Here is a 22,948-nt window from a genome sequence, read left to right on the forward strand (position 1 = left end):
TCTCAGCCTCCCAAAGTGCTGGGATTATAGGTGTGAGCCACTGCCCCTGGCATCTCCATGTACTTTTTCATTTATACATTATTCAGATCTCTACTCAAATATCAGTTCCTCAGAGCCCTTGCCTAGCCTCGATAAGGTCCCCTTGTTATATTGCTCTTAATAGTGTACCGTAGTTTTCCTTCATAGCACTTATCAAAATTTGTAATTAATGCTTTTTGAAATATTTTCTTTAGTGTCATCTTCTCCCCAACAGAGTACAAGCTCTGTAAGAGTAGGACCACATGTACTCTCATTCATTTTATCCCTAGCACCCAATATAGTCCCTGGCACATGGAGGGAGGGTATTCAATAGCTGCTTTTTCAAAAACTGAGTTTTTAAGGGCAGGACTTTAAGGAATGTCTTTATGTGTTGAATGAGCTCACAAAGATGAGTCATTAAAGGAGAATAAATAGGATCAATGAGAGGATCATAACACAGAGACTCCAACATGATAAAATACTCAAGGAAGGAACATGGTTGCTAGTATCAAATACAATGATGAGACCAAATCATACCTATATGGCAGTTAAATGGTAATCAGATTGGAGGCATTTATCTTTTCATTTCTTAAAGAGTTTTTCATTTGATTCTTTAAATTCTTTCCCAGGTGTTTCACAGACTAATTTCCATGTAGTAAGAGTTACGTTCACTTTCATATTCATAGAATATAGAATTTATTTTTTTTAATTTTAGGGATGTTAGAATTATGTCTGACAAAAGTATGAGACTGTAGAAGAAAGCACTTCAGAAACTAACACTCTAGCAAAGGGAATGTAAGTATTATCCTTGTTCCAAAAAATCTAACTTTCCATACTCATTTTTTCAAGGTAAAATCTCTGAACATAGATACTTTCTTCCAACTTTGGCCACAGGCAGCCACTCTTCACATCCTGATAACCCATCTTCAGTCGGATCTCCTTGTGTAATGTTCTCCAAGAGAAGGATAGGCTGCTTATATCCAAGAGAAGAATAGCCTTTCTGACCTCTGTTGAATTTGAACAGGCTTAAACTATGTTTAGCAACAGAACTAAATTTGGTGGGTTTTATCTTTTCAGAAATGTTTGTTAATAATTTCCAACGTAAAAATGTAGTGGAGTTTTTAACACTTCTCATATACGTCAGTCTTCATTTATAAATGATGCAAACAGTATCATTTATTCTGAAAACTGTGTTTTAGGAGACAGGAGAAATAAGTAGGAAAGAGAGATAAGAAATTATGGCCGGGCGCGGTGGCTCAAGCCTGTAATCCCAGCACTTTGGGAGGCCAAGGCGGGTGGATCACGAGGTCAAGAGATCGAGACCATCCTGGTCAACATGGTGAAACCCCGTCTCTACTAAAAATACAAAAAACATTAGCTGGGCATGGTGGCGCGTGCCTGTAGTCCCAGCTACTCAGGAGGCTGAGGCAGGAGAATTGCCTGAACCCAGGAGGCGGAGGTTGCGGTGAGCCGAGATCGCGCCATTGCACTCCAGCCTGGGTAACAAGAGTGAAACTCCGTCTCAAAAAAAAAAAAAAAGAAATTATATAAATCTGAAATTGAGGACAACACAGCTAGTTCATTTTATTTATTCATGTTTCTTTATTGTTTCTCCCTGAAGAAGAAAGGAGATATGATTACCTCTTCTTCTCTTTGTATATAAATATGCAAACTAGGGCAGGCAACAATCTTCTAATTTCTTCTCTGGTGTGAGAATTATAACTACCCCAAATATGGGAGAACATTAGCAACAATTCAGTTACTCGTTAAGTCAGCAAATATTGAACATTTCTTAGCAATACAGTCTTGCCAAACCAACTCTCAAACAAATCAAGAAAGAATGAAAAACCATTTTAAACATTTTGCTGTAAATTCTGTTCTTTAGCCATAATGTCTTTTATCATTTTTCCAAAATAAATCTGTAATGAGCTTTTTTGCAAAAATTTTTTATCAGAAATAATTAAATTATTTGTCTAGTTTATGTAAAATATACACATAAATGTATAGACAGAGAGATTGCAGTACCCTCAGGTTACAGATAAAAATCTGTCTCTTACCATCCCTTAAACTTTACAAAAATATATGGCTTTGGGGACAATGTTAATAGTATTTATATAAGGAAGAAAAATATGCTTAGATAATAAGAATCATAGGACAAAAATTCATCTTAAAAGAAATTTTTTACAACACCCACACCCTCTAGCTCAAGAATTCACCACAAAACATTCACATGTACCCCATGTTCTCATAGTATCCCCCACATGTGAGATGTAAACCAATTCTTCTCTTTCACTCAGAAAGTATATTGGAGTATAATCAATGACATAGGAGATAACTTTGATTCTGCCTTAGTTTATTTCTTTTCAGATATACATTCTTAAAGTACAATATTTTATTTTTAGTGACAAATTACTTTTGGTGTGCACAGCTGTTGAAATTCACTGAGGGCAGCTCAGTTCCCCATGAGATGGCTCAATCGTCTTTCCACGAGCTTTGACCATTAGAAAACTCTTCATTACATTGAACCGAAAGGTGTCTCTTAGATCTGATTTGTCAGGGTAAGTCTAAACCATCTTCCACATAGCAGCATTTCAGCCTTTTGAAAATAATTATCCTATGCTTAGCAAACATTTCTATTTTCTCGGAGGGGACTTGATTTTGAATCCTTGTGCCAACCAGCCACTGGCCTCTGAATTTGCATATATTCTTCACTCGTGCAGTCAAATATTATTGAAGACCTCTTTTACACCAGGTATGCTTAAGATACATCAGTCTTATTACCAAAACAAAACATTATATTTAAGGTGTAAATTTCCTCATTCTAGACCATGACTGAGAGGGGTGGGGAGAGGGTAAGTGATATTTGCCTATGTGTAAGCAGACAGCTTATCAGATCTCCAAAGAATACATATGGCTTCGAACTATGTACCCTTTCTCTTTTCCCCGTTCCGAGAAGATTCTGAAACATACTGTCTTAGGAAATCATGCTTTGAGGGTCACTGTAGTTAGTGATTCAATCATATTAGCTTTTTTGGAGGGAAAGTTAAATCACACTGTTGGACAGATATTGAGCATGTTGTCAGCTGAAATCCTCAGTCTCTTTCAAAGGTTTTGTTGCTAAGCCAAATCTTTGCCCAAATACAGGACTAGTTATTTATCCCTACTAAGTTTAATTACATTATTATAACCTGCTGAGATCATTTTAGCTCTTAATTCTGTTACCTAGTTTGATAGCTCTAAAGATAGGATAGGGACCATGTCTGTTTTTATTTACTGCTGAATTTCTTGTACCACGGACGATTCTTGATTTACAGTGAATGCTAGTCACACGTTTGATAAACATGCTACACATATTTTCATTCAAACCATTTAAAAGAAGAAGAGGACCAGACAGATAGAAATATAGACAGTCTCAGAGCATACCAGCCAACAGCTCCCTTAATGGGTACCTGATCAGCACATGTCAGATGTGGCTATTCAACCTGTTTTTATTCTGGCCCATATTACTACTTGTACACTGTCATAAGAACATCAAGAAAGATCCAGCCTTCTACCAAGCAAAAGTTCATTTATGCCATACTGGTCATATTTCCCAGATCTCATCTAGTAATCCTGTCCAAAAAGAAAAGCAAATTAGCCTTCTTAGTAAATCCATGTAGCATCCTAGTAATCACAGCATGTTCCTTTCATGTTTGTTAAAACTCGTTAATTCCTTTGATAAGGCATCATGGCAGTTTTCATTCAATGTTTTCATTCTATAGCAGCACAGTCCTTTTTTCAATGAATGAAAAAGCTATCAGAGCATAATATAAAGTATAAGGAAATCTTTAATATTTAGATCTATGAAGATTAAAAGTGAGACTAGCATTTCCTTTTAAACTACTCTATGGGATAAAAGAGAATGAGAGAAGTTATAAGCATATTTCTTCAAGTAACTAAGACAATCCATGGGAGACTTGCTATGGATTATGGTAAACATGCTTATCTATATTAATAATGCCTGTTTGTTGAACATGTATCATGTGCTATGCATCATGCTACCATTTTGCACTTATTAGCTCATAGTCCAACAGTCCTTCTAGGTAGGTGTTATCATTTCCTTTCCAAAGACAGTAAAAGTTAAATCATTTGCTCAGTCATACAGCTGGCAGGTGGCACAGCTTGATTTCAGACCAGATCTGGTCAACACCAGAATTGTACTATTGTACAACGGTGTATCTTTAGAGTTTGAGGAATGTATAATTTTGGCATCTCTCCCATTTGCTGACAGTGATTCAAAAGTAACCTTTATAGGTTCTCCAAGTGTCATGGGATGTAATTCATCTGGGTCAGGAGGCTTGAACTCACTGTAAACATCTAGATACTCTCATATAAGCGCTTCACACATTCTAGACTTTAAGTGACCCTTACCATCTTACCAGGGTCCACCCTGTCCTTTCAGTTCAAGGATCAGCGTTCTTGATGGAATATAAAGATGCAAAATAGGTTTCGAAAAATTCTACTTCCACTTTTTCATTCATCAACCTTAGAACAAGTATGATCTGTGAGCCTCTTTTATTGTTTGAATTCTCTTTCTGACTGCCATTACCCAGAAAGCTCTTTTGTTTTCAAATTATGTATATATATCTAAAAACCTTGCTAGAAAAAGTATCTTCATATCTAGTGGGATTTGGTGATTTTCCCAAACCTAGGAAAGAAATTGGCCATAACCTAAATTAAGTAACTTTAGTAGAAAAAATAGATCTAAGCAAAGTAAGTTATAATAATTAGCTTAATACCTCCTTTGAAAGTTTCCAGATTTCTTCAATGAGTGATGACAATTTCACCATTTAATTTACCCAAAAAGTTAAATTGTGTTTAGTTATTGTAAAGTAATTGATACAATGTATAATTTCCTTTCAGAGTGTGATATTTTAAAGCACGGCCTTTGAAAGGTATTTACTTGGAGTACTTGAGACTAGTTGAGGCAAAGATACCATCACAAGCATTTGATGTAAAAAAGTGAAGCTCCAAGGATGAAACTTAAAGAGCCAAAAATTGGTGGGAAAAAGGAGAAAAGCTCTCTTTGAGACTGTTGCATGGGAAGGGAAACACCAGAGAAAAAGATTTGCTTCATAAAGAAATTGTTTTACACTGGTCATAATCCCAAAGTTAGAACTATCACCCAGATTAGTGATTAAATAACCACACTAATGCATAATCATAAATAAGCATTGCTTATTTATATTTGATCTATAAATGTATATATATATATATATGTGTGTGTGTTACATAAATGTGCATGTGACTAAATTAATTCCATCCTCCCTAGAAAAAGGCAGTAACTAATTGACCATAATCGGACTATCCTGATCATTATCTATTAGGTTTTACTCAAAGTCTTTTAACCAGTGCATTAACATGTTTTAACCAAGTTTATTGGCTTTGCCTTATAGGAATTCGTTTAACTGAAGTTTACATGTGTAGTCCTTAGTATACTCAGAAATGCTTGAACTACTTTGTGTGTAAATTTTTTTTTTTCGAGATGGAGTCTCGCTCTGTTGCCCAGGCTAGAGTGCAGTGATGAAATCTCAGCTCACTGCAGCCTCTGCCTCCAGGGTTCAAGCGATTCTCCTGCCTCAGCCTCCTGAGTCGCTGGAATTACAGGCGCACGCCACCACACCCGGCTAATTTTTTTATTTTTAATAGAAACTGGGTTTCACCATGTTGATCAGGCTGGTCTCAAACTCCTGACCTCGTAATCCACCTGCCTTGGCCTCCCAAAGTGCTGGGATTACCGGTGTGAGCCACCACACCCAGCCGTGTATGAACTATTTTTATATTTTCAGAGGCAGTACAGCCTAAGTGTCTCAATCCCAGACGGGATCAAATCCCAGATCTACTACCTACTGACCTTTGAGCAAATTACTTAATTTCTCTGTGCCTCAGTTTCCTCATCTGCAAATTGGAGATAATAGTGCCTACTTCACATGTTATAAGGATTAAACTAATTAACATACATCCCAGTACCTGCCACTTGATAAACCTTTGTAATTATCTGCAAAAGTCAGGAGGTTCCCCAAAAGGCGATGTGGAATGGCAAAATCAGTTTTTATTTCTGAAGTTATCACTATGGAGATACTGTTGGCAAGCCTTCAGCCAGTTGCTGGAGAGATTAATTTCAGCAAGATTTGTGTCAAGGAAACCAGATAAGAGGCTGCTGCAGTAATCCAGGCAAAAAAATGAAGAAGCCTGAATTATATAACCAACAGTAGTGGGATCAGAAGCAAAAAATATTAAGGCAATATTAAATATAATACACAGGCCTTCATCACTGTTTGGCTGTGAGAGTTGAAGAATTCATGAAGGATTCCCAGGTTTTGGTCTAGGAGGACATTCTCTAAAACAGGATCTAGAAAAAGATTGAGTTCCAAAATCTCAAGTACCTGTATACATCCAAGAGGGGATGCCCAATAGGCAAATCTATTCACACTCCAGAAAAGCTGAATTGCAGATACCAAACTGAGTAAGTAGTACAGGGAACAGTTGAAGTCAAGGAAGTAGACAACATTGGATTTGCATTTATCCTCCTTATCAATGACCAGGCAATCAAAGCCTACCTTTGGCTAGAAAACATCATCTAATGAAGTTCTGAACATTAAAGGGAAATCATATTGAAGATTTCAACCTCGAAGTTAATTGTGAAGTTTGTTGCAGATGGCTAATGCTTCAAAGGTAGAAACTGTTTTCTCAGTGATTTGGGTGAAAACATGAACATGAGTCCCTTGTGCTACATTTCCCATCACAGATTGAACAACTGCCAATGATAGGCCCTTGTTTTGGCTCCTGGGGACTTAATTTCCCTAAGGAACTATTGTGGTTATTCAGCTTTAAGACGTTGTAGGAAGAATCAGTTATTTGTCTCTGGGGTCTTACTCAGAGCAAGCAGTATGTAAGTAAACAGTCACTAAGGAGAAACGAGAAATAAACAAGCTTTTAGCAAAATGTATGAACAATTGTTTAAAAAACTGGCCAAATCCTTACAAAAATTATAAATTAGACTAAGATAGCTACCCTGTTGTGGATCCTAATCAATGTAACCTACATGAGAATGCATAATTCACACCAGTTTTGCTGTTCCCAACATAAAGAAAAAAAGTGCATTTCACTTTATGCTAATTACTGCATGTAGTGGTTGTACAAAAGATTGTTTCAGGCAGGGAGAACTCAAAACCAGGAATGAGAATGAGAGTGCAGGCCCCGTTCTGCTAGTGCTGTGATCTCGGCCAAGTCTTATGTAGAATGCAGATAATCTCTCTTTTTTGCCCTATTGTCCCAGAGTTATGATCAAAAGAAAGCATTTAATGAAACTGCTCTTTGAAAAATTATTTCTAAAATTATTTAAAGGTTGTATTATAAATACAGGCTTCCCATCATTCAGGAATAATATTTTTCATCTCAGAAGGCTCATTAGTTAAAATAATATTGCAAATATCAGTGTCTTGTTCCCAATCGTAAAAATAGCCTACTACTTTCTAAATGCCTAACATATGCCTCTTTGAGGTGCTCAGTGGACTTGCTTTAAACATCACAACTACTTCAGTATCTAAGATACTAAGCTGTTACCCTCTTTCTGGGAAACTGAGGCTTAAAACAGTTAAGTGACTTGGCCAATATCATGTGCGTGGTAACTATAGTTTAGCTTTTAAATCCAGTTCTCTCTGACCCTGAAGTCTATGCTGTTTCAACAATTCTGTTTTCAGATCCAAAACTGTATTCTGGAATGAAGGTCAGGTGGGCAAGACTTAAATTCAAACCATTATTTTTCAGTCTCACCAGCAGAGCTGGGCCAGAAAGCAGCCCAGTGAATCTGTGCTCTGCACGATCTTGGTATGTTCTCTACAGTTCTCATTCCTGATCTAAATTGTGAGACAGTAAACAACTGACTGATTCAGGACTTTTAAGTCATATACACCTTTAAATATTTAGCAAAAGCAGATTTCAAAAGACATTTAAAATGTATTGCAAAATGTACAGCATTTATTCACATACAGACAAAAAGGCACAATTCTACTAAATAGTTCAACAAAAAAATACAGCTGTCCTCAACTAGTTTTATAAATACTTTCAAAAAGGGGGTAGAAATAAATACAGGATTGGGTCATGTAATATAAAATAGTCATCTCTACATATACTTTTATTTGATTTTTAACTCTTCATGCACCTTTTTTTTTTTCAATTTTAGCTGAATGGACACCAAGCTAGGCACATAGTGAAAAATCCTCTGTACAAGGTTACAAATGTAATGACAAGTTTGTCCATTTCAAAATAATTAAGATTTGTACACAACACATAAAACCCATCATTTAGATCTTGTGTTTATAACCTAACATATGACATTCCAGGCAACTTTACAAAAGTTTAACTAGCCTACATTTTGACATAATACATTAATCATAATCAAAGATATTTCTTGGTCAGGATGCACAAGGAAAGATAAAGCTTAAAAAAAAAAAAAAAAAAAAAGCAAATGGTTCCGTACTAATAGAATGCAAGTGGGTGTTTGGGCTGGTTGCTGCTTATGGCCACCTCATACAGAGTTCCCAGCATGACATGAAACTAACTCACAAAGCTATCATTATACTGTCAGAGAAACCGTGCTCTATACCATTTGCATTTCAAAGCAGGAATAAAATGTGTCGGCTTTTTATTTTTGTGTGTTTTGCTTTTGTGTGGGGTTTTTTTATATATTTTTTGTTTTGTTTTTGTTTTTTGGTTCAGCATAACTTGGAACATTTGAAAGCTTTTCAACCTAAATGTGGGGAAAAAAACAGGTAAGGCATTATTTTTGCACAAAACTAGCATTCCTAATAGTGCAAATGAATCTGATACCTCTTAAAATGGTGAGAGGTCATACACTTACTAGATTAATTTAGATTTTCTTTCTATGGCTTGACAAATTATCCCTCTATAAATTCTACTCTCACCCAGAGCTGTTGCTGTAGTCAAAAGATAACTGTAGATAAAATCCAACCTTCTCCTGTATTCAGCAAAAGGTTTTTGCTCATATGAAAAAAAAAAAAAAAAAAAAAAAAAATCTAATTTTTAAATTATGCTACAAGTGAATATACAACTTGGATTCATAAGAACCTTCTATTATCTGTAGCAACATGCTGATCTGGACAGCAGTCTTTCAAAATGAGCCCCATAGCTCAAAAATAGTCAATCTAAAAACCTGCGTCATTCTTTCCCCTCCCCTGAATTAGCTACTAAAATGTATTTGAAAAGTTAAGACTTGGTTTGAAAATGTTATACATACAATGGGGATGCATCAGATCTACTATTTGATCATCTGATAAAACTTGCATAGCAAGATGGAATTCAATAAGCCTTTTTTGTTGTTGACAATCATCTGGAAGACTTGAAAGTTAACTACAGGACTCAAAGCATTATTCATTAAGTATCATAATGTCCCTGCCATATGGAAACAGATGTATAAATGAATCAGGAATCTGAATATTGGTATTAACAAACTAAGGAGTAATTTTGGGGAAGTCGGGCTTGTTCCGAATGCCCATAATTCTAAATCTCATTGCTATTTAAACTTTCCTTCCTTAAGTTTGATTCACAACCACATTAAATTCCAAAAAAAATTAACAGGACCTAAACACTATCCACTGTCTTGATACATAATGCACTACAGTGAGTGCAAAAACAAAACATTGTACTCAATTTTAATGCTAAATTTATTATTGCTGATAACTTACTAGTTATTGCCATTTGCAATTAGAAAGTCCAAGTTACGAATTAGAGTTTAGAACTCTGACTACAGAAAACCTATTCAAGGGTACACTTCAATCTCTTTCCTGTATAACCTTGGTCAATAGTAAGAGCTTATCGCAACTTATTGCCTTTCTATTGTTTTTAAAATATAACCTATTTCGTTTTTCTCTCTTTTTTTTTTTTTTTTTTTTTTTTTTTCCTTTTCCTTAAGGAATCCGTTCATGTTGGAAGCCCGGATTCCCCGACATATGCACTAGTGGTTGGCTCTGGGAAGTAAGAGTCACCAGAGTCTGGAAGTTCTTCACTTGAACTTGAGTAGCCATTATACTAGTGGAAGCCAGATGGCCAGGTATTGGCAATGGCCAGGGAAACCCCAAGCTGGCTCAACAGCCAGTGGTTAGGGAAGAGGAAGGTCAAGTAGACTGATAAAAATTGTACTTCAACTGCCCTTATTCATAGATACAACTTTCCTAACAACAGTCTCATTCTCTACCAGTCTCATATCCACAACCTACTCACAGGCTTCAAGCAGCAGGACCTTGCTACATTTACCCTAAATCTCCACATTGCAGCAGCTCCACCCTGTCCCCTCAGCTCCTCCAATAATGACCTATTTTAAAACTCTCTTCCCTGACTGCCATATTTACACATAAATTCCCTAGTGTTACTGAAGCCTCAGAGCTGCTGCCTGTATACTATAATGTAACAAAAATAGCCTTGATGGCCAAATATAAATATGATTTCAAGATCTACCACAGTCCTAGAAAATAAGCTTTATGGGCTGTGAATGGTACCATGAAGGTTTCTTAAGAACCATATCGGGTTCCCTGCATTCAGGTAACCACGAGTTTGTGCTTTGGGAAGAATGCAGAGGGCTATAAAAATTCAGGAGGCTTATTTAAGCCTTGCCCTCTTTAAAATTTATTTCATGCTTATTTTAGTGTTTAGTTCGGGTTCTAGTCTTAGCAATGTCTTACGGTTACAATCTACTCTTCTGTTTCCTCAACAAGTTGCAAATAACACAAACTTCTCACAAAAATGATTTAAAAATGACTCTGGAAAAAAAAATTTAATCTGAATTGCAAGTAAATGTTTGTGTAGCTCAGGATTAATGGGTTTCTGCTTCTCCCCCCATCAGAGCTCTCCTCTAGCACACCCAATGACGAGCCCAAAGGGCTTCCGCATCATCTCTGTTGCATCAAGAAGCCAAGATGCTTCTCCTGATAATGTCTGTCCTCCTGCTGATAGTGCTGCTGGTGTGTATACATTTCTTTTCTGATGCCTCACTCTCTGAGTCACTCATTTCCACATCGGGGACATACCCGTCATTCTCATTGTCAGATTTTAATTTGCTTTTTGCCCTTTCCTTGGCTGGAACTCGGCCTAGGCCCAAATATGGGTAGTCTGAGTGCTGGTGGCAGGCCCCTTCGTGGGCCTCTCCCTGCTGCTGCCGTTCCCCCTTCTTTGGAATCCGGAATCCTCCCCAGTTTTTCACTGGGCTGGCAGGTGTTGTAGGCACTTTGACTGTGGTCTGATTATAGTTTACTTTGATTAGGGAGCCATTGCACTTGGGCACAATCTCCTTCCTTGTGCCAGGTGCTGACTGCCCCACTCCAGGGGAGGTGGCAGCTCTTGTGTTGTCGAGATGCCTCTGGGACACATCTGTGGACCTGAGAGGCTTGTGACTCTGTTTAAAAGATTTGTCCTTTAAGTCTCCTTTAATGAGATCACAATGAAAACGATTGTCTCTTCTTTTCCCGTGGTCTGGCATCACCACACCATTTTTCTGTTGTGCTGATATGAGACGTGCTTCTGCAAAGGTCTTTTCCAAACCCAGAAAGTTTTCTGGGACCACCATCCCCTCCCTTCTACCACACAGGTCTGGCTGCTTCAGCAGGGTTTTGCCTTCACTTCCAGTGCTGTTCTGCAAAGGATCTCGCTTATGGGGCTTTTTCAGCGAATGAACCAAGGAAGGACCCATTTGTTTTCTGAAGAACGCAGAATGCCACTTCAGGTCCTCTATCTTGGGAGCATCAGGACCCACAGAAGGACTGTTAAATAAAAGCATGTTTTCCAGTGAGGAGGAGGAGCAGGAAGAAGAAGGCACACCTAGGAACACAGAACCACAAGTAAACAAAAATTACAGCAGAAGCAAATCCAAAAGAATAAACTTCTAGACCCTTAGTGTGGCCCAATTTATGTGAACTCCCCACCCAACAATATAACATTTACACTACCAAGTTTGTACAAATTTGGTTTTTATAGTAAAGATATGACCTGCCTTGAGAATCTGCATTTCATCTGCAGATTCAATATGCCCCATTTTCTAAAACAGCTGAAGCTCACATAATCTTTCATAAAACTGTTCCTCTTCAAATAATACATGTTCCTCCAAACAAAATAACCGATCTGATTTTCAAAGGGGACTCCATGCAGAACCCATCAGGTGCCTGATGGCTGCCTCTGCCCCTGCCTGGTTACAGAACAGCCACTGCGCCACACTCCTCCACTGGTCAGTCTTCTGCCTCCCACATGAGACTGAGAGTACCCAAAAAGCAAGGACGGGGGCTTCTTAGTTTCTCAAGTGTCTATACCCTCATCAGGGTTATTGTGAGGATAAATACATGTAAACGTGAAATGAATAAAGGAAATGTTTAAAATAATTACTGATATAAGTGTTCCAAAAAATACTATTATTATGTGCAAAATACATTTGTGGGATTCAACTGAACTGTCATTCAACTTGAAGTAAGTTAAATTGATGTTTTTAAATTTTTTTATGCAAATCTCAGTAAGACTAAATTCCACAGCATTACCTAGTAAAAGTTCACACTTCGTGAAATAATATTAATCCTCATCATTTGATAACGCACTCTGACATTTTCTATTATACTTTGTTTTTAATGCTTGTCATGACCCCACTGAATTCATCTCACAATGCACTAATGAGCTGTTACCCCAGTGGGCGAATTCACAGCAGAGTGGAGATCATCATAAAGACCATGCTTCTGCAGCAGCCTCAAGATCATCTTGAAAGAGCAAGTCTCATGTTTTCTGTCTCCCATAAGATATGAACCACCAAGAAAACAAGGTTCAGCCCCCAGGGTATGAGACAGGAGGCCATGAGAACCTAGTGCTCACCAGACACAAACACTGCAAGCAAATGAAACATAGCTAGCGACTCAGAACACAGAGCTGTCATGACCACAGGAGGAGGTATTTTACAACCTGCTGGTTTGGAAATGCCTGCTTTCTCAAGAATCAATCATTCGAATCAACCTTCACATCACACTGAATATATTTCTTTTACTCCATCACCTGCCATGGGAAAAGAGAATGGTAAGAAGAGGCTAACATTTTCTGAACTCTGATTTCTATCTCCTTGACTGTAACCCATGTATCCAAAGAGCCTCCAACTCATGACCCTCCCCCCATATCCACTGTTTCCACTGAGGACAATCTCACTTTGCCAAATGACCCTACACACTCTCAGAATCACACAGTTTAAACCATGGACCCTGAATGACACATAAATCATGACCATCTGCTCTACTGCAGGCAGGAGACAGCCTTTAGGCATGAATAAGAACACAACTGAAGCCTTGGTCTGGAAAAAGAAAAAAACACCCTTAAAGGGTTTCGAGAGCTTTACTCAGCAGCATCCTCCAGGAAGATGAAGGTTTTCAACTGATCATACCTATGGTTCTCATCTCAGAATGAAAGTAGGATTTGTTTTCCTTTTCTGAAACAGTAGTAAGAGAGTAAGACTTCTGAATGCACATGTACGTTACGACTATGTTACCATAAAACAACTCCCAAACTTACTGAGTATCATTCGCTCACCCAGTAAAAACCTCAGCCATGAAATGCAAAAACCTGCCTGCAATATCCATGAGAAATAACTTGAATGAAATCAGATGAAAATGCTCTTTATGGCTTATTTTTACAGGTAATCACTCATTATATAATGACTTAAGAGTTGCAGAAAGCCCTCCAATGGCACAACTCCACAGACACAACTTGCATTAGTCATCCCAGCTTAGCATTTGCTGGCTATAGGCTCTGTGATCTGGACCAGATAGTTTTCCAAGGGCATTAAATAGATCTCATTTATTTGTCTTCAAGTAGGAATCATGAAAAGAGAGTTCACTTTAGAGACTCTGAATCAAACTACTTTTACACATGACACCCTACTTAGAAAATTTATTTTTAAAATCTTAACAAACTCCAAGTTGCAGCTAATGATAAACACTTGATTCATCTGGAAAATACTTAATCTTGGGAAGAAAATAGCTAGGATATCAATAAGTTACTGCATTCAAACTATGTATGTAACACTTCAAGAACATCATTTAAACCTCCCTAAACATTTTATTTGTTCCGCTGACCCAGCTCCCTCTAGTTGCACATAATTGGTTAGATAAACCAGAATTTGGACTTAACACAACAGGTTATAACAACTTACTTCTTGTCTCTATATGCTGTAATAATCTGGATAGAGTGACAAAAAGCCACAAATGCACAAAAACAAGAGTGTATCAACTATGACTGCACAACGCAAGCAGCAAGAATGGTACTGCTATAACTTTAAAGGGTAGTCCAAGGCAGGAGAGAGGCTCACTGTCTTCCAATGATCCAGTTGAAGAGCTACCTGTTCCCTGAGTCCCTAATGCTGCCTGATCCACACTCAACAGCTCTCCTTCCCTGAAATCCTTACACTACCTACTTGTGGGGGCTTATGATCACTGAATGCAGTGCTAAAACACCCTTAAGAGGTTTTGATTCTAGAATAAACTTTAAGATCAACACAGAGGTTAAACAACCTGCCCAACTTGGTCTTTGTCCTTGATCTCCAAGTAACTGATGTATTCTCTAGAGTAGAGAAAGTATACCCTAGTTTTCTTTTTATGTTTGCCTAGCCCAGGGCAATATAAAATAGAAGACAATACATCTTGGTGCTCAATCTCAGAAATATTCAACAATCCATTTACACCAAAAAAATCTACTGTGAACATTACATAAAAATGGACTGTGTCTTAAGTACAGTCTTAAGATATATTTACAATATTTACCATGTTACAGATAGAGCCCAAGGCTGAACATAAACCTGTTAGGTATCCCCATTATATGTTTGCCAAGTACTATGTAACATATAAATCACTGTTTCATTTCAGTCAATTCCAAGAGGTAGCTTGAGAGATCCCCATTTTGCACATGAAGAAACTGGGGAGACTCAAAGACGTGCATTGATCAGTAAGCAGAGAACATAGGATTCCACCCATATTTATAGAGGGCAAATTCATAGCTTTTTCCCTTAACCATGATGCCTCAAATTAAAGACCTCCTTTAAATATGAACATGTATGCTTCTTAAATTCTTCTATAAGAAAATTAAGAAATTATTATTTCTTCCTCAACAGTGTTAAAACTTACAAACGCCTGCCCTATACTTTCACCTACCAGCGCTTAATGCATACCTGAAACTCTTTCGTGCTCCAGGAGCTTAGTGTAAAGATTGAATATCTGTTCCTGGACTTTGCACACGGACCGTTTAATCTTCTCCCTGCGGGTCACCATGTAAGTGAGGTTCCGAACCTAGAATGTAGAGAATAAAGATTCCAAGTAAGCAATACGTACATAACAGTACTTTGGTGCTTTTTAAATTTCTTTGCCTAAGAGAAATTACTCCTACTAGGGCCTTGACAGATATTTGAAATCAATATGTACTTTGAACATTTTATCCAATCTCTAATCTCCTTTTGGGCAGATAATGATTCCACATATACCCCTTAACATAGGCAGCAGCAACACTGAAGAGGGTTAGGGACACAGGAGTGGGAGGGACACCTAGAGAACTCATACAGAAGTCCTGCCTCTACCACACCTAACCCATCCTGGCACAGAGGCAAGTCAAAACTTGCAACCTCTTGGACTTTGCTTATTAATGTATCAATATCTTCTGTCACTGGATGGCCAACGGCTTTACAGCAGTTCAGAAGCCACTTCTGCACTTTGAGTAACTTCTGAAGGCTGAACTAGGTAAACATGGGGTCAAGGGTCATCAGAGTGGAGCCCCCTGCACCAGAACCACTGGAAGACCAAATGGTTACTGAGAATCCTAGTAAATGTCTTTGTCAACTGCACACTGAACTCACTGAAATGCCTGGAGCTAGCATGTAGCTTATGTGTTGCTATGAGGTGTGCAAATGCCTAGGAAACTTCCAACTTTGCCAATGATTTGCTGGTTGGACATCTCCTGTCCAGTAGTTCTCTGTATCATCACTTGAAAAACGGGTATTTCCCCTCTCCTGATTTGTTTTTAACTGAAAAGACCCAGAGCTAAGAGTTGGCTCTACTTCCTATCTGATGTGCGACTGCTTTGGATTACGTATCCCTAAACCATGCTCAGTAACCAATATTTAGATTTGTTCCCCACCTATCACTTAATACACAAAATTTAAAGAATTTGTCTATAAACTCCCTTAATCCTTCAGTCCTAAAATCTTCTACTGGTCAGCCTGACTAGATTACATGGGCCTGAAAACACAGATGTCAGACACAGCACGCCAAATACACAATTAAACCCTTCTTTGGGAGTATATGGACAAGACCTCCTAAGTCATCTCAGTGGCAGGAGTGAAAAACGACCACGTTTCCCGTTAGCTCCTACAGGCACGCCTTCACTTCCCTAAAAAATCCCATTATCAGCAAACTCTTCCCCTGCCACCTTTATAGTTTTTTTCCCCATAAACTCAACAAAGTAGTATCACCCTACTTTAAGTGGAAAAAGTCCAAAGGTCACCAACCTTTTCTTTTGGCAGTGAGGACAGCAACAAGCATCACCAAACCTTGTGAAGACACACGAGATTTTGTACCCTGGTGTAAAGCATCAGTATAGACTAAACCTTAACAATTGCAGTTGTGCTCAAGGCAGTCTCATTTGCAAGAGGATATGAAGCATTAAGAGAGACAGAATACAGCCTTTCACATTTGCATGGCGGTAAAAATCTCCTGGCCTAAAAAGGAAAATGCCAAGTCAGGTTTCTCCTCCCCCTAATCAATTCACTTTCAGGATCTTCCCATCTTTATTTTGGTATCAATCCCTTATAGTACTATTTCCTGTCTTAAATTATTTTAAAATTAAAGAATTGAGAGTAAAAACACTGCCTGTCTGATGGTAAATATTACATGGGTGTCAATCAGCCTAGTTAAGGTAGTCTCTTCCCTTCTCTGACAGCTGCACACCCTCACAAGCAGCAGCAGGTGTCCTTTATACAAATTCTGACCAACTTGGGAATGGACGTGGCTAACAGACTACTCTTTGATAATATGGTTCTATCCAGGGGAGATTGAGAGTGAAGCTCAAGAATGAGGGATCAGACCTAGATCCATAGTAGATTCAAAACTTCTAGGAAACAGAACTGCTTTTACATTAACAAGGAATCTGACTACTGTAAATAAAAAATGGTAACATTCTGACATCTTAAGAGCAGACAGGTTGCTCTCATAATCAAATCAGATGTGTAATAGAGATACTTGCATCTCCCTTACTTGAAATTATCCTTGAAAATAGAAAATAAGGAAGCCAGGGAATTTTAACTTTGTATACTATTCAAATTTAATTTTGGTAGCTTTGACCACACTATGGCTGCTAAGTAGAAAAATCCCACTCCTATTCCTCATGATCTGATGGAAAATATCTAATGTAAACCCAAAACACAAAGACCATGGTTTTCAATCAGAACAAATCAGCCCCCGACTATCTAGACTAACTACACTTTAGAGTAGTGAGGACTCTAACTAAAACCTGACTCTCTTATGCATAAAGCTCCCTACAGGACAACTCTCAGCCACCTCCACCTGCAGAGCTGGACTGACGCTCTCCCATCCTCAAAACACATCCAGCTTGTCCCTTCCTGCACCAGCTCCACCATGCTCCCTCCCCGGCTTTATCTTCTCCCAACTGTCTTCAAGGAGGTATCTGAAAAAAACACTTAAACCATCTCCAGGTGCACTCTCATACCACCTTAAACCTGATCATCACTTTCCCCTAAAGCAGAGTTCCCAAACAGAAATGTGGGTACCCACAAAACAGAATCACCCTTTGGAGGTGGGGTCCATGAATTTGCATTCCTGTTTCCGGGTCAGGGAAACACCCTAAGGACCACTGCTCTTAAGAAATCAAAAAGTGGTTTCAGTGTTTTCTTGAATCCAAAACTGTTTGCAACACTGAAGTTGAACACGCCTTTTGTTTGGGGGACACTGTAGCCTCTACCCGATTTTCAAAGGTGACCGTTCCACTGAACGACTAGACAACTGTCCCCCAGGACTTGACCACTTTCTGTAACACTAGCCAGAGTGCAGAGGTAGCATGTCTTTATCTGAGTAAGTCCTCATTTGCTGAACTCACGTTTACTGCATCTTTTAGGGAAAAGGAATGAGAGTGAAGCAGCAGCCTTGGGAATTTGACATGGTTACCCACATCAGCAACTGTGTCTTCTTAAAGTTGTGGACTCCCAAGCCCTCCTGAATCTACTCCTGTCACCCAACTTCCAGATCCAGAACTGGTGCCCACTGTGCAATGCCCTGAGGTGTGTGTTTGCAGGAAAGAGCGGTCACTATAATCACTCAGTTGTCTCAGCTTTCTAATGATGGCTATTCATTTGTCAGTCTCGGAATGATCATATGCCTTGATTGTAGTCACATGTATTAAATGATTTTTGAGGATTTGCTATAAACTGATATTGTGTGAAATAAACAGAAAACTAACTTACTTGAGAAAAAAGTTGGTAGTAATTTTTTTTTATTGTCACCCCTGCCCTGATACACTTACTGTTTATAATTACAAATAACTGTGCAACTCTCTGAGCATGGCAAAGATTTCAATTTTTTAATGCCTCCACCAACACAGGCATCATGGCAAATTTGGGCTAGCACATTTTTTTTTCATTACAATTGGCCAATTTCAAACTGAGTCTAAGGATAGGTGCAGTGGCTCCTGCCTGTAATCCCAACACTCTGGGAAGCCAAGGCAGGTGGATCACTGGAGGCCAGGAGTTCAAGACCAGCCTGACCAACATGGTGAAACCCTGTATTTACTAAAAATACAAAAATTAGCCAGGCATGGTGGCATACACCTGTAGTCCCCGCTACTCATGAGGCTGAGGCAGGAGAATCACCTGAACCCGGGAGGCGGAGGCTGCAATGAGCGGAGATCACCACTGCACTCCAGCCTGGGCAACAAAGCAGAACTCCATCTCAAAAAAATAAACTGAATCCAAATTCCCTGAAGTTCCTTAGGCTTTTTAATAAAGTGAATGTAAGTAATGCCACACACACACATACAAATCCTGATTTATTCCCTGTTTCTCATACATCATTGGCATTGTTCTACTTAAACAGTGACAGTGATGACTCCAAAAAAATGTTTAGATTTAGAAGTGCATGTTAATCTGAGTAACTTAAGTACAGAAAAGAGTTAGTACACCACAAGCATTTTCTACACTTTTATTTTGTGGTGATTGTGAGACAAACACAGTCCAAACAACAGACTTCTTGTCCTCCCCTCCCAACAACTATCTGACTCCATAGCTCATGCACCCCATTACAGCAGGTGTCAGGCTGGCATAAAGGCTCCTCACCAGGATCCCAGTTTATCCTCAATCTTTTTCTCAACTCTAACAAAAATGCCACACATACATGTGTTTGTGAGAGGCAAAGTCTTACTTACACTCACCACCAGGGGGCGTATGGGAGCACAAAAGCCTCACAAACCTGCTCCAGGCTCCTGCCTCCTCCAGGGCTCGAATCCGTGGCCTTCCCAGGAATCCTAACCTGGTCTGGGAAGGGGCATCACAAATACGCTGGCACTCAGTCACGTACTAAAAGGAGCTCTAATGCTCACTTTAAAAGACTTTCACGTCTACATCATCTCTAACAGGGCCATGCAGGTCTCCATGAGATCGGGCTTTTTTGGTCCAGTACTTTCCGAGTCTATCCCTGTTCTTTGCCCGCACTCCCATATCAAATCATCTACGAGTCAGATCTCTCCCAGGCAGGGTAATCACTCCCCACTAATAAGTGAGCAGCTTGGGGGAGATGTGTTAACTGTTTCAGGCCACTTGGGTACCTTTCAGTGCAGGCTGCTTCAGGCCAGAAACCCTCGCTCCCATCTCTTTCACACTAATGAATTTAATCAGTAGCCAGCAGCCAGGAGAGTTGATGTGGAAGATATTCCAAGAGCATCCCCAATTAGCAAGCCGCAGCCAGAAACTACCTACAGGGAACAGGAGACCCAGGGGGGAGGCAGCCCACTCCTCATTATTCCTGTAGCAGGAAGGGAAGTCCAGCCGGGACTCCAGAGGTGATGGAAAGTGGGGGAGGCACAAAAGCAGCAAACAGTGGAAGGAAGTGCCTGCAGCTGAGGCTAAGCAGCCAACAGCCACGACATTCCTCAATCTCAGTGTGACAACACATCTGTAGCGTGCTGAGCATGACTGGGGCTCCTCAGACAGATCTGACACTCCTGTGTGCCAGGAATCCCACCCACACTCACACACAGACACACAACAGAGACATGGATGGACACGGGAGACATACATACACACTCACAACCTCAGTGATGACCTAGCACCTCACTGCCAGGAGTATCTTCTGTAACAGATATGCATGTGTACATACAGCTCATGCACACACATCGGCACCCACTGCCTGCTTTGCTCCGTGACAGTACTGGGAATGCCCCTATGAATGACCCAAGAAACAAAGCAGGGGCCAGTGAGCAGCTGTGCTTGGCTCTCCTTCTTAAGCCCAGCACTGGCACCTAGAGTTTCCCTGGAATGAACTAGAAGTTTTCCTATCTCTGGCCCCCTCCATTATAAATTAAATCCGTTCTGGTTTTCTAAATTAGTCTGTAAACAATCATGAGTCAACTCCTTGGGTCATTTTCCTGGGGCTCAGTTCACTCTAGATCTAGAATGGAGTAGGGGTGGGGAAGACACACCTTCTTTGACCTTATGAAACAGTAAAGATTAATGGGAAAGTGTTTTAAAAAAAGAAAATCACAAAGAAGCTCCCCACTCAGTGGCAGTTTTGCACATATGTACAGTGAGTTTACCAGCCCATAAATATTTTTAACCAACACAACCTCATGCTGTGGTGTGTACAAGGGTCTGAGAGTATATGACTGGCTATCATTTCTTGCTCTGGGCGAGCGTTTGCCTCTTTGCATCTTCTTCTCTAAGTCACTATAAGGTGTCAGTGTCAATCATTACCCTCTCCAGGTCCTGCCGCAGATGCGTGAACAGCTGCAGCCTCCTAAACAAGACATCCTGCTCCCGCTTGGCTAGATTGTCCTCTTCGTCTTTCTTTGGGGTGATCAGGGGCTTGTTGAAGTTGACCTTCCTCTTCAGCTTCCAGTACTGGTACAGGAAATCCACTACTTCCTCGGGCAGCCGCAGAGCCCTGGCAACATCCAGCAAGTTGACAAAGGTGTAGAACTCATCCTCCAGCTGCTGCAGCTTCTGCTTACGGACACTCACCCGGTGAGCCTCTTCCCGGTTTTGCTCAAGGCTGGCAAAGGGCTCCAGGGGATTACGGGGGGAACACTCAGGGGCCCCATTCTCCTGTGCAGCTCCCTTGCCAAGACTCTCCTCGGGTTTCTTGTGTGAGCTGTGCTTTGGGCAATAGGACTTGAACTTGACTTCATCATTCTCTGCTAAGATGGTCTTCATCTCCAGGCCCCGTTCAAAAGCACAGGTCACATGGAAGGCCGTGCGGCAGTTCTTCACAGAGCACTGGTAAGAACACACAAAGAACATAGAATAGACCATTATAGAGCAACCATGGCAGAAGGCCCACAGTGCTAGGCACCCCATGTACACATGCACAGAGAAGAGCCATGCTTCAAGCATGTGCTGTGACAGGAAGTTGTACATGGATTAACCCTGGATGATCATGTCATGTTTTTAAGAGGTAAGGCTTGGGAATTTTTTGTAGAGACTGGGTCTCCCTATGTTGCCCAGGCTGGTCTCCAACTCTTGGGCAAGAGAGATCCGCCTGCCTCGGCCTCCCAAAGTGCTGGGATTACAGGCGTGAGCCACCACACCCAGCCTAGTCTTCAAATTTAAGGGCACTCTTCAGATGAAAGGTTTTAATCAACCAAACCCTAAATTCCTCAGAAAAGAAACTGCATCCAAATCCCATCTTGAAGCAGCCATGAATATACAAATGACATGTGTAGAGGAAGGAAGTGTGGCACTAGGATCATATTCAAAAGAATCTGTACTCAATATGCAAAGTCCACTTTCAGGCATTAGTTTGAGTTTTCTTACAGATTTGAGCTTTTCTGGTGTAAACTTGAGTAAGAATCTCCCTGGGAATAATGACTACGACTCATAGTTTGAATATAAATCCTCATTCTGACTTCCCAGCCAAGAAGAGTCCCAACACAAGTGAGAAAATAAACAGTGCACTTCCTTAAAGGAGCACCAAGGGAAACTGAATAAAAACCCCAAAAATAGGAGACAAGAGGAATCCAGCACAGGAAAAGTGGGAAAAGGTCTTCACACTTGTGAAGAAGCTTCACCAGATGCACGGATGACTCTGAGCCCTAAGATCTGCGCACACTGCTCCTGGCCACTGAAGAGAGGCAGTAGAACTGTGAGACCTTCCAATGGGTCACAGGGAGATCAACCTAGAGGCAACCTATACAGACTACCTCCCCTCTCACTGCCTAATCAGGGCCACAGTTTTGTGCCTTTGATCCAGACAGCAAGCCTCTGGCCTAGCAGGAACAAAGTGATTAACTCCTCCCTAACTGATCTTGCTGAGCAAATCCCTAAAAGGTGGTTCCCCATAGTGACTGAAGCCAGTCCCTTCAAAGCAGTACTGCATTGTGTGAGGCCAAGTGATCCCAAGGGCATTCCAGGGCTGCACGAAGTTGTAGAATCCAGTGGCTCCAAGCCAACTGAGAAGTTTAATTAAACTCATTCAACAGATCCTGAATCACATCACCACAGATAGCAGACAGTAGAGCTGAGGCTTTTCCCCCTAAACACTTCAGTACTTAGGAGGAGACTCGCTGCCAGCCAGGCTTTCTTCCGTTACCATGAGGTCTCTTTTATTAAGAAGAGAAAATCCAGCTCCCTTCACCATTCCACCCTTACAAA

General features: G+C 40.1%; 1 protein-coding gene across 9 annotated transcripts in view; it reads right to left on the minus strand.

The window, feature by feature from the left end:
• Positions 1-8,015: 8,015 nt before the first annotated feature.
• Positions 8,016-22,948, minus strand: part of JADE1 (jade family PHD finger 1) — a 67,290-nt gene continuing 52,357 nt past the window's right edge. For all 9 annotated transcript variants that reach the window (XM_032292293.1, XM_032292292.1, XM_032292296.1 and 6 more), the window contains 3 exons: positions 21,053-21,574; positions 15,257-15,374; positions 8,016-11,889 (listed from right to left, as the gene is read on the minus strand). In XM_032292293.1, coding sequence (XP_032148184.1) covers positions 10,979-11,889; positions 15,257-15,374; positions 21,053-21,574 — 1,551 coding nt within the window. In that variant the 3' untranslated portion in view covers positions 8,016-10,978. The remainder of the gene's footprint in view (positions 11,890-15,256; positions 15,375-21,052; positions 21,575-22,948) is intronic.

The sequence above is a fragment of the Sapajus apella genome, unplaced genomic scaffold (assembly GCF_009761245.1).
Source record: "Sapajus apella isolate SASKATOON/1434 unplaced genomic scaffold, GSC_monkey_1.0 scaffold27, whole genome shotgun sequence".
Classification (NCBI taxonomy): domain Eukaryota; kingdom Metazoa; phylum Chordata; class Mammalia; order Primates; family Cebidae; genus Sapajus; species Sapajus apella.